We start from the raw sequence: 13,288 nt of genomic DNA on the forward strand, positions 1-13,288 counted from the left end.
CTGCACTTTTCTTTTTCTTTACAATGTAAAATGTAAATGTTGCTAGGGTCAAAGTGGTTTAAGTATTTGCTCAAAGAGCCTCTCAGCCCCAAGTGGATAATGGACCATAATGAAAAGGCCTTGGGCAAAGATGAATTAGACCACTTACAACAGGGCATACTAATGACATTTTTAAAGCACTTATGTAACCAACTAACCATATGCTGTTAACTCAAATGAGCCTTTTGGTGATTGCCATAACTGCTGAAATCAAAGGCTTCTAACTAGTTGGTATTAACGATTCAAGACCCAATGCCTCCTGCTAGTTCCACATTAAAAAACATCACTGGTCTCATAGACTGCAGTTTAAATCGACGATCCCATTTCTTTCATTGGTATGGCGAGGAACAAATTAACAATTAAAATGCTGCAAACGATAATCACAGCCTCACAAATTATTACCTCCCCTCATTAACCACAGTGGGTAATCCAAGGTTTTTATTTCATCTTAAAAACACTAGTGCAAGTAACAAACCCAACCCCCATCCAACTAACAGAAAGGTACCCTTGAGGAAAATGAACACTGTCAAATAAAACCTTGTCTAAATCAAACTAAATTCAAGCAAATTGCATTACACTACAAGGGTGTCCGCAGTTATTCTCCAGCTCAATAATTTTCCATGAAAATCCAATATAAAGTTATTTGAACGGAAAAGGTTTTCAAGGTGAATCAACCGGGAGGCGATTAGCCCTCTCGTCTATTTCCATTGTTGCTGACGCCAGAGAATGCAATTGCATAACGGCTTCACACCAAACAATACATAAAAAATGTCCCATATCTTCTCTTTTGACACCTTATATACAGTAACTCAGAGAGGCGGTGTCAGGGAAGCTCTAGACGAATCCTTCATTCATGACAATAAGTGGACAAAAGCATCCAGGAGATAACTAGAGAATAATTTGGATTTTGAACCTGCGTGTGAGGTCATCATGTACGGGAGGACAAAGGCCACGTTTTGCCACATTAAAACTGGTGTCCCTATTGTGTTGCTGTCGAGCAGAAACCTTCCATTTCCATAATATAACCTTTTGTGTTTTTTCGAAAATTAATGCCCTACTTGATTATACTACACCATCACACAAGTAGCAAATCCACAAGCTTGAAACATGGTGCGAACTGCAAAGCGACGCAATTTGAGCTTGTAGATCTGCTACTTTTGGATTTGAATCCTGAAAAGTAACAGTTTCTGGACATATGAGGTTTCCTCCAGACACTAGAGACAATTTGTTTAAAAAATAGCCTATGCTTAATGTCACATGGCGAAAATTGCAGAAATAGAGGCTTGAACATCATCTGTGTGTCAAATTGAAGTGGTTAACTAACTGGATTTTTCTTAGACCTCTCCTAGTTTGATTATGTTTTTGCTTTTTTTCTACTAGATCCTCGGCTAGAAAACAAAAACAGATATAGAAAACAAAAACAGCATATAAATAATTCGCCCCACACGCAGAAAAGGCCTATGGCAACAAACCAAGAACATTTTATGTAATGTGATTGTTAAGAAAATAAAGACGAAAATAAAGATTATTGCATGTAAAAAAGCTCTTATTCTATCTAAAAAAGTACTTATTCCATAAGAACAGAATTAATTATGATAATCAAAATATTCCTGTATCTTCCTTTCAAAACAACTAAATAAATGTCCCATATCTTTTCTCTTCTGACATCTTATATACAGTAACTCAGAGGCAGTGTCAGGGCGGCTCTAGACGAATCCTTCATTCATGACACTAAGTGAACACAGCCGGCGTCCATGCATGCAGGCAGATAACTAGAGAATAATTTGGTTTTTGAAGCTGCGATTCAGGTCTTTGTGCGGCAGGACGATGGAGTTGAGAATGATGACCTCTGAAGGGATGGTTACATTACAACCTGAGGAAGAGACAAACATTCACATTCAGTACTGGTCAGTGGAGTGCATGAGCGTACCCATGTAGTGTAAAAGTATTCACATTTTGGTATCAATACTGCAATGTAGAAATATTGTATGTAAAAGTCTGGTATTCAAATTTGGTATTGATATCAAAGTGTACTTAAAGTAACAAGTAGAAAGTACTCATTCTGCAGAATGTCCAATTTCACACGTTTTCAAATGTATACAAATATTTTGAAAATAGCAGATCTACAAGGCAAGCTCACAATGCACAGCTTGTAGATGGGCTATTTTCAAATGTTAATGATGCCAGACCAAGGGCACAGCATGCCTAATCAAACTTGGGATGATGGGAATCGTTCACGCCAGGAAAGTTGTGTGTAAATGTGGCACGTACCTAAATAACCTGAGGACCAAGATGAGGCCAGATGGCCATGTCATGGCTAAAGTCTATTGTTATATTAGGACCAGAACATGATTTATTGATGTATTGAAAGATGAGCAATAATGACGTTATATAAAACCCAATGTCAGGGTAGATGAGCCTCAGACAATCTGTATAACGCGTGCTGCACCGTGTCTCTGTAGACTAAACCCTCTGCATTGCGTAAATAAAGCCACACTACTTGATCAATTCTCTGGAAGAAGAACCCAGCCACAGAAATCCGAAACAGCCACAATGCCATAGAACAGTGGCTCCCAACCTTTTCTTCTGGATCAGGACACCACATTAAACATTACACAAAGCATGTTTAATGGTCAATCAATTGATTGTGTTCTGGCTTGGATGAATGGAATTCCGGATTGATTATTATAACTACTTTCAACGTGCCGTGCCATTCCGATTTTGGATATGTTATCAATTGTCATTATGTTAAAAAATAGCTAAAATCGTAATTTGATGTAGTATATAGGGTTTAAATGATTAAAGATTTGGGTTACAGGTTAAAGCGTCGCATACAAACTTTTTTTTTCTTTCTTTTTTTTAACTAACGGTTTTAGACATGAGGTTTTCACCTGACAGAGACAGACGACACTTAAAGTGCAGCCAAGGTCAGAGTCTTCTTACCCAGAATAGTAATTGAGGGTGTGAGTTTTCCTTCTCTAAACAGGGTCTCACTGTCGATCTTTGCATAGGGGTCGTTGGGGTTGGGGTCGCTTGGAGTTCCCTCCACTCTGGCCCACTTGCCAATGGTGCTGTCCCATCCCACAATGCAATTCAAAACACAGCTGTGATCCTTTACACAGAGCCGTGGGATAAAAGAAGACAAGGAGGAGGAAGACAAAATCGTTAATTTCATTATTATACCAGGTTGAGTCAAGGCATCCTATTAGAAGCAGTTGTCACCAATAGGGTTGGGACCCGGATCCAACATTGAGAATCGGCTCCATCTCATTCTCAAAAAAATAAATTTGAAAGACCTGAGAGTGACCGGGTCCATTTGGGAGTGGGACCCTATAGGAATAGTTAAGGAACCAGAACTGTTAAAATCCTAAATGATCCCAAGTTCCCAACCCTAGTCATCAATGCTCCAAGCAGCGGCTCAGCTACTGTAGTGTCCACAGTGCTTCACAGTTGATGAATTATGCTTAGGTCATTTGTTTTATCTTTGATATTAAAGCTTCTGTAAGTTTGACGTGTTTGTAAGAAAAGAAAATAGCTAGGGTGTTCAGTAACGATATCTCCCTATCTCGCCAAGCTTTAGTAAACAGATACCAATTTTATCCAAACAGGAATGAGAACTCATTCAAAGATAACTTATCAGCATAGAACGGATATTGTACGCTCACAGTACAGCAGGAAAAGGCCCTGCATGGCGTCTACACAAGTATGCTACGCCTACGACTGGCGCAAGAAAGATTGAATCATAAAATGTTTCCTTACACAAACAGTGTGTGTTTACCTGTAGAGTTGCACCGTGCAGGATGACGGATTCTCTCACTCTGACTCCAGCACCAATAGTTACTCCTTTGCCAATGGACACATTGGGACCCAACTGTGGAGAGGAACGACACAAGAGATTGTCACCATAAACCACATCTGATTAGCATTTAGCAACATCATAATGTGGAGAGAAGACAGTTTAACTGCTTTGAATGTTATGTGGTATGCCTATTATATTGCATTGTGATAAATAAATAAAAACATTTGGGAAAAAGACAAAATAGTAGATGATGATCTAGAAAAACTCAAATCACAATCCAATGTGCAGCTCACGTGAGTTTATAGATCTGATACTTTGACTAATTCTGCATGGCACCATTGTGCAAATATAAAATATGCCTTAAATGCTTATTCCATTAATTGATGTTCACAACTATATATATATATACTGCATCTTTAAAAAAACTAAAGAAAGGAATACAATCTCGAATATCCAATTGAAAATGTAATGGAGAATATTCACTAAGAAAAGAACTGGTAGTTACAGCCCATTCACATCTATAATAAATGCATTATGGAAGACAGTGTAGCACCTTACCACAGCAGTTGGGTCTATGTTGGCTGTAGGATGAATATAGACATTACCTAAAGGAACACGACATGCAGCATGATTATCAATCTACATCTGAATGAAAGAAAATAATAATAATACTGTACTGTATTCGGCTAAGCTAACATACCACTTATTTTGGGGCCGCCCACTTCATTGGAGGCCAGTCTCTCAGGGTGGGTTTTGTGGTACTGGTTGAGGTAGAGACGACTGGCATAGATGGCAGAGCTATTGAGAGACGGGTGAGAATAAAACATAAAACACAGCCCAGGGAGAAGGAACATGTCTATGTCCAATATATCTTTATTTGGGTACAACATTGGAGAGCAATGGAGACCAACAGTTAACAGGGGGAGAGAGACGGGGAGTGACACGCAGCAAAGGTCTTCAGGCTCGAGAATTGAACCCACTATTCGCCGCCAGGCTACACCAGAGACCTTATGAGGCATGCCCCCCAAAAAAGAAATATTATTGAGCACCTTTGAAATGCTTGGTCCGGTAAACTGTACTCATTCCAGACATTGCATCCAGCAGTTTAAAATCCTATCTATCTTACAATTCATTTCTCCCCTTTCAAAATGGCCGCGCTGGCGGCTTCCCCGGGGGGGGGGGGGGAAATACCCCCCACTTATAAAATCACTGGTCTATGCACTGAGACCCGATCAGCAGACAAGACTGTATTGTTTATTCGCCAGCCCCCTCTCCACCTGCATTAATGCATTGTTCTAATAAATCATTACTGTGTTCTGTGTACCTGCTTGGAGTACCAGATGAGGCAAAACTCACCATCAGATATACAGTATGATCGATTTCAGTACGGTCACATAGGGTGATCTCGGCCCTCTAGACAGTGGTCCCCCCACCCCCCCCCCCCGCCGCCATCTGAGTTACAGACACTTCAGGGCCCATTCCTATCAATCAATAATTTGGCTGGGGTCCACATAGAACCCCCTCAATGATCCCTAGAGGTTCTAGCACCAAAACATGTTTAACTAAAAAATTCGCAATTCTGGGAATTTGCAAGTGTGGTTGCTAAGTACACTGTACAGTATGATAATGTATTGACCCACATGACGTCACAAGGGGCCTAATAATAAAACTAAAACCTTTTGGGGTTGCTCTATAAATGAAGTCGGGAAATTACTAGTCTGGTGGTTGCCTTGTTACTTACAATGCATCGAGACTCCTTGTGAGCTTGTAGAGCTGCTATTTTCTAAAAGATTGTGAACAATTTAGAAAGCTCTCGCCTAAAAATGAATGACATGCCCCAAAACAAAACATGGATGCCAGGTTACAGGTTGTTAAGCGTTGTAAGCAGATGTAAGATGATTAATGTGCTCACCCAGCAGACTTGATCTGGCTCCAGAAGCTGAGGGTCTTGTAAACGTAGAGCTTGCCCTGTCCTGCCATGGCAGTGAAAATGTCCTGCTCCAGCCGGATGGCTTCAGCCCGGTGCCAGCCGTTTGTGGGCTCCTCTCTAAAAAAAAGGGGGGGGAAAGGGATTTACACTTTAATGATGACAATAGAGCGCCGAAGTCCTGACGTCACTCGCTCATCCCCTCGATTCCCCTGGTTCACGGAAGTAATTTCTCTATGGAGAATAACATGGGGTCATCTTAAAATCGTTTCATAAAGCGTTGTGGTTCAAAAATAAACAAGCTGTCTCTGCGTTGTCAGGGAGGTGTCTCTGTATTGTTTACAACAGTCAGTCACTCATATATGATCTGTTTCTAGCTAATTACTAATTCAGTAGCAGTAACAATAGCGTTTTCTCTCAGTCAGTTGATTCTTCATATCCATATGAGTGAAGCGGCCTGGATGATTTGTTTATTTTTCAAACACAGTTATTATATGAGGCAAAATCCCCCTATGGGGATTACAATGCAAATACAAAGTACATGAACCCACGGATTTGCGCCTTCGTCAGACTTCGGTGCTCTATAACTGATTCTCAACTGGGATAACGACGTTCACTATGCCAGTGAATCAGACATGTCAGTTCAGGGCTAGTAAAAACCAACACAGACCGTGATGGGAGCAGAACTAAACTTCCTACACATTAATTGCCCTCTCTGGTTGACTAATGCACATCCAAAACGGGTTAATTGATTGTGATAGCCCAAAGATAAAAGGAAATGTTAAAGAAAATATGAATGAAAGGAATATTAAAAAGCAATATGGTATCCACAATGAAAGTTTATCCAAAGAGGAGTAGGGTGTGGTTGAAGGCAAAGCATGGCTAGTAGTGAGATCTTTGGAAGATTGTGTAACCGGTAACCCAACCCTTACTTTTGTGTGTCCTCACATCTGCAAAGTGTCTTTACATCTCGTGATAATGCACTAAAAGCAAGTGACAAACACAAAACACCCAATATAGGCCACCATGTGAGCTCTCCCTTCTCTCTAAGATATCGTCTTTGTCAGGTGGAAACCTCATATGTCCAAAACTGTTACTTGCTGTGCAACAGTGCCCCCTGTTGGTACCCTAAACATAGGGACATACATGGGGACGGACGGACGGACGGACATAGGGATGGACATAGGGATGGTCATAGGGACATTGCTGTTCCTTGGAGTGGTTGCACCACTCAAAAACACAGCAAAAGTAGCACATCTACATGCTCAAAATGTGTCGCTTCGCACCACACTTCCGAGATGGTGGATCTTCTACTCTGCATGCTTTTGTGGTTTTGTGTGACGCTGTAGTATGATCAAGTAGGGCATTCATTTATTTTAAAAATAAATAAATGAAGAGATGACTCAGATGAGGTTTCTACCCGACAGCAACGATATACTGTATATCACACACAGACACCATTGATGAACGTGAAATGTGAAAGTCTAATTATAAAGAGTGAGGTACACATCCAGGAGCCAAAAATATTTGTTTTGGCAAGTACTGATAGCACGTGTCCTTCCTTACTACCAGAGCAGGAAAGGGGTACTCTGCCTTATCACAAATACACTATGAGGGGTCACAGTACACTGAACTAAGTGTCACTGTGTGGCCGACCCTGTACTCCAACCTTCTATGGGTGGCCAGCCAAAACAGAATTTCCTTTAGAGGAGCAACAGTCAAACAAATCAATTCATACGATTATAAAAAACTAGGGATGTCCGATAGACTTTTTCGCCGATATCTAATATCCCGATTATTGTCCAACTCCAATTTTCCAACCAACTGATATCAACCGATACCGATATAAGCGGTCGTGGAATTAACGCATCATGCCTAATTTTATTGTGATGCCCTGCAGGATGCATTCAGAAATGTAAGGTTTTCCAAATAAAAATAAACATTATGACAAATTCTGGCAACATTTTATAAATTATAACCGATAACGATATTTTCAGATATTACATTTTTATGCAAATATCGTCCGATAATATTGTGAGGCCGAAAATATCAGACATCACTATAAAAAAGTAATTTTAACTTGATTTGAATGAAATGATAGTCGATCTACAAGTTCACAAAGCATCACAATGTGATACGTTGTGTGAGCTTGATGATCGGCTATTTTCGTACGAGTGGTTGTTGTAGGACAAATCAGACTAATGGAATTAGCAGATAATAAAAAAAAATGTCTCTTCCGTTTTCGTGCTGATACATTATATAAAAATAATGATAATAATAATGCGCTTCACGATTATTTACTACAGTAAGAGAACATAGATAGAGTCCACTACTGTATGTCTACGTCACACCCAACACCAGTGCACTTCTACAACCACACTGTACAACCTGCTTGTACCAACTTACCCATCATATGGATATCTGGCGAATGTGGGGGTGAGAACGGGAAACAGAAATCATGGCGGAGGAAGAGGAGAAAAAAAAAAGACAAATGAAGAGACCCAAAGGAAAAGGAAATTAATGGTATTCACATGCACTCTCCCACACACAGATCCCCCCATGGAGGCCCTCGTCCTCCACTCACAACAGCATGTCCTGTTGGTTCTTCTGGAACACGGCACCGATGTGCTGGAAGATGTCAGGTGTGAACAGGTAGATCCCACAGTTGATGATGTCGCTCACAAACGTGCTGGGCTTCTCCACGTAATGCAAGACCTGAGAGAAATGTCCAAAGGAGGGGAGTATGACATTTTCGTTGAAATGCAGTAGCGAACACAATTTGTTCTCTGTCGTGCGACTGTGTCACATGTAGCCGATATAGAACCACCACAGCTTTGTTGAGTGAGCTTGTAGACCTGCTACTTTTTGACGCATGATTGAGCATAACTTAAGGGCACAAATGTGTCAGGAGTATTGCTTGTTACCTGATTATAAACAACATGTGCAGAACTGGATCCATACCTCATGTGTTTCCTGGTTTTCAACAATACAGCCATAGTTCATAGACTGCTTTCTGTTAGCCTAGTGGAAGGAGAGAGATGATGATTTGCTGTTATATCACACAATGTTAAATCCAATTATTTGACCACAGCCAGCATTCCAACAAAATAATATGCAAACAATAATCAATTATACCAAAACAGAGAACATTCTGAGTGCTGTAACTGTTGATCATTACTGCACCAGATGCAGCATGAATGAATGAATGTAAAGCTTTCTTTCAAACATGCTAAAAATAGACAACAAAGTCAAAGAATTAAAATAGGTGCAATATAATAAAAAACGAAATAAAAATCACACCCGTGTGAACTGAGCGATGCTGTGTGTGTGTGTGTGTGTGTGTGTGTGTGTGTGTGTGTGTGTGTGTGTGTGTGTGTGTGTGTGTGTGTGTGTGTGTGTGTGTGTGGATGGAATGCAACCCCAATTAGCTGACTGCTCACAGTGCTCAGTGTGAATGGCCTGGCTGCTCAACAGTGGCCCCAATGCAACCCCAATGATCTGTAGGGGTCAATGGGTCATACTCTAAACAGACATAGGGACATAGAGACAGACACCCATTGCCCTTCTTTGGAGCGGTGTGCACAGCTCAAATAACAAACAACAAGCCTCACTGACCACAAAATACTATGATTTTCTTTTCACAGCATGAAATGCAAGCACAGCTTGTCAATCAGGAAAAGACTCACCGTTGTCCCCAGGATAACAAAGCTGCCAGGTTCTCCGTGTTCCTTCTGAAAGTTGAGCATCTCTGGCAGAGGAAACTCTGAACAGACGTCAGCGTTCAGGACAAAGAAGGCCTCCGGGCTTCCGGAGAGAATCTGATCTCTGAAGTGATAGATTCCCCCTCCGGTACCCAAGCCTGCATACTCCTGCAAATACCTGGCCAACACAAATTCAAGAGCAATGGATGCTGGCTTTACTTCTGCTGGTGGCACACGGAAGCAGAGAAACTAAAACCGCACACACAGGAACAAGTGAGAATGCCCAATTCAACCTTAGAACATATAAGTTATAGGCAAAAAAAAACTATTCTGAAATATCTATTATGTTGTCATTTGTTTGTTTCATTTTATGCTATGTTTACTGTAATCAGGGTGTTATTGGAAAAGAGAGCTTGCGCTCAAAAGAATTTGCTAAAATTGTCTTGTTTTTTATTTTAAACTATAATCTGTATGATGACCATAGTATGTGTGGTAGTGGGGTGTGGTTGTAGTTGGGTGTGGTTTGATGTTATAGGTGAGTGGGGAGAGTCGAGGCCTGCCGCCCCAGCCCCACACAACAGGTTTGTATGAAATGTATATGACGCGAGCCAGACTAGATTGCCATAGTGGTCTGGCTACGCTTCACTGGCTCTCTTTTGTTCTTTGTCTTGCAGTGATACTGAGGCCAGGCAGACTAGGATCATTACACCCCGTTGTGAGCTTTTAGTTTGGCTATTTTTGATGTCACTGTGGTATGATAATCAATCAATGAAGTAGGGCATTAATTTCCGGAAAAACACAGCTTGCGCTTGTAGATAGTCTATTTTTGAAAGAATAAATAAATAAATAATAATAATAAGTTCTCTTCTGTGGGTCCCTGGCACAACATATTTTCAGGCAGGGGTCTGTGACCAAATACATTTTTGTGGAACCTTGACATGAAAATGTCTCAAAAATGTTTGAGAACCACTGGCATACAGAATGTGTGTACTTTCATGACTGTGTTGTTTACCTAATGGAGATTTTGAATTCCTGCTGTGCATTTGTCAAGAATCTGGTGAGTTCTTCATTTGGTTGATAAAAGCCCATGAGCAAAATCTCCTTCATATTCGGTACCTACAGAATACATAAGATGTCACATAGGCTATTAGACAGAATTAGAGACACAGGCTGATATGAACAAAAATTACATTTCCCCAGGAATTTAAGAAAAACTACCAACAATACTTTTGGAATACTATTCCAACACCCTATATTGTATAATTTGTTTATTCAAAATCATAACGTGCCACGATGCAAGACAGTGTGAGCTTTTAGATCTGATATTTTGGATTAGGGTTATGAAAATTAAGGAGTGCAAGGTTCTGTGATGTTTTAGATCGGCAATGTTCAGCAAAGATGTTTGGATTAGAGGGGGGAAAAGCAGACCAAGTACAGAGCCAACAGTCATGTTTACTTAGTACTGAGGGAGGGTTTAAGTGGTTAAATGTCTGAAAATACAACATATTAATAGAAAAGATAAGTAAACCAAAAGAAAACGTGATTTTTTTTGAAAAAGTTGAATCCGCAACACAACTGTAAGTGGCGTCCCTAGTAGTGGGTTGCTGCTTCATCTCACTCTTAGCTAAGGAGTCCTTGGCCTGAAAAACATTGAAGACACCTGGCCTAAAAGGTTTATATGAAGTCACCCACCTTTGCACATGCTTCGATGTGATGCTGGAGCATCGGAACTCCAGCTACTGGAAACAAGGGTTTGGGAACTTCAAATGACAGCGGCCTAAACCTTGTGCCTGCAAAACAATTGCTTTTAATTCATGATTACATTAATTAAACAAACAATTTAATATGATTACATGTAGCCTAATTGACAAACGGATGAGGTACATTCATTTACTGTTCTGCAGTGCTTACTGTTGGCTGTGTATGCTCGCATTGATTCTGATGAGCATTGATCATTGATCGATCAGATGGTTCATATTATTGCTTTGCTTGTTTGGTGTTATGCCATGATATTCCATGCCATTATTTTAAACAAACCCACCACACAAATAAATACATGTCATGCTCATAATGGTAACGCACTAAGGAGTGGGCAGTTGGGCACCTCGATGTAAAATTGGCTATTAATAATCAAACATGTTAAAATGCAATATTTGGAGAACTGAAGTCTCAAGTAACGTGAATGTATACATACATGTTTAGAACATGATTTAACATTTGACTATTAAGGTCTAATATTTCATAGCAACAAAACCTGTATATCCAGTCATTGTGGGCTGTGGGCAATCATAAACATAAAGTTGAAGGATAAATGCCATTCCATTTAGGTCTGATACCGTGGTTGTTCACATAACATTTCTTGAGAACATTTCCAAAAAATATTTTACACGGAGGTGCCCACCACTGCCCACTGCCCAGTGCCCACTCTTCTGTATCATAATACACATAATAGTAACAGACTACAGTACACAGCGTTCAGTCTAATAAACTGCACATCATCGCATCCAGTGAAGGGACATATTCTCACCTTTCTGAGGACCACCGATTAAAACCACTGCCTTCAACATGTTGATTAAAGATGAAAATGTGATTGAAGATGATAAAATGTGACACAAAGATAAACACTCTGACAGGAGCTCAGCTGTTTACCACACGTCACTCTACTATATTCCACTTCCTTCTTCCGGAGCTCTGCATCCCATAGCCCAGAGGGACGGTCCACGCTCTGATTGGATACACATGGGTTGCCTATAGCAACCAACACGACCATCCCTCCGCGCTATGGGACCGAGGCTACTACTCAATGCAGTCAATGGCAGTCACTCAGTCAGAGACAGATTTGCCTTCTTCAATAATAACTCTGTATGAGGTCTGACTGCAGTAGTAGCAGTGGTGGTAGAAAGTAACTAAGAACATTTACTTAAGTACTGTACTTAAGTACAATTTTGAGATATTTGTGCTTTACTTGAGTATTTCCAATTTCCAATACTTGTACTTCTATACTCCACTACATCTCAGATCCAAATATTGTACTTTTACTCCACTGCATTTATTTGAAAACTTCAGTTACTAGTTACTTTGTAGATTTGGATTATTATTACAAAACATACATTAACCACTTAAGCCCTATATACATTTAGGCCATTTAAAAATAGCCAATGTGACGCATTGCGAGCTTGTAGATCTGCTATTTTCAAAAGATTTTTTTTTAATTAAAAACATTGCCTACAGTAATACAGTATATGTTAACTGGCTGGGGAAATACAGTGAGCAGAGATATAAATAATATTAAAAATGATAAAATAGGGCCAACCGGATGGAACAATGTGACATGACATTAAGTAGGGATGGGATGAAAACATAATTTTCCCAAACATGGGGCAAAACACAAAACAGGGAACAGGCCAAAGTTAAAGATGATTAGGGATGTGCATGGTGACAAATATGAGTGACATGGAGAAACCTTGACATTAATTGTGGGCAAAATCAAATCTATCCATCAACAGTAATGAGAGTACTTGTGATTAGTTACTTTCCACCCCTGACAATTATGAACAATTCCATGTAAGAACCCAGATCATGCACTTCATTGTAATAGATCTTAATTTTGATTATTTTTAGTGTAACCTGAGGCATGTTGTACTACAAACTCGTTACCACCCAAGGCCCAGGTTGACACGGGTCTTCATTTGCATACATAGTAGGGTTACGTTTTCCCATGGGAGGTCCATTATTGAGAAATATAGCCCATATTTTAGTTACTAACATATACAGTATAAAACTATAACACACAGCTGTAAATGGAGGATTTTGACTTTCAGA

General features: G+C 40.1%; 1 protein-coding gene across 1 annotated transcript; it reads right to left on the reverse strand.

Moving 5' to 3' along the window:
- Nucleotides 1-462: 462 nt before the first annotated feature.
- LOC306935212 (mannose-1-phosphate guanylyltransferase regulatory subunit alpha-A) lies at nt 463-12,151 on the reverse strand. The gene is made up of 12 exons (XM_079518168.1): nt 11,994-12,151; nt 11,159-11,256; nt 10,479-10,582; nt 9,452-9,644; nt 8,727-8,786; nt 8,350-8,480; nt 5,751-5,885; nt 4,539-4,636; nt 4,397-4,443; nt 3,818-3,910; nt 2,983-3,151; nt 463-1,912 (listed from the first exon to the last, which is right to left on the reverse strand). The coding sequence occupies exons 1-12, from the start codon at nt 12,031-12,033 to the stop codon at nt 1,812-1,814; spliced, it is 1,269 nt and encodes a 422-aa protein (XP_079374294.1). The 5' UTR covers nt 12,034-12,151; the 3' UTR covers nt 463-1,811.
- Nucleotides 12,152-13,288: the final 1,137 nt, after the last annotated feature.

This window comes from Electrona antarctica (assembly GCF_951216825.1).
Source record: "Electrona antarctica genome assembly, chromosome: 13".
Classification (NCBI taxonomy): domain Eukaryota; kingdom Metazoa; phylum Chordata; class Actinopteri; order Myctophiformes; family Myctophidae; genus Electrona; species Electrona antarctica.

Bases quoted from the DNA above. Each gene is read 5' to 3' on its own strand.
- LOC306935212 (XM_079518168.1), bottom strand. From the start codon at position 12,033: ATGTTGAAGGCAGTGGTTTTAATCGGTGGTCCTCAGAAAG. The intron at 11,257-11,993 runs GTGAGAATATGT...ATTGTTTTGCAG, and splicing joins AATCGGTGGTCCTCAGAAAG to GCACAAGGTTTAGGCCGCTG. The intron at 1,913-2,982 runs GTAAGAAGACTC...TCTCTTCCTCAG, and splicing joins ACCCTCAATTACTATTCTGG to GTTGTAATGTAACCATCCCT.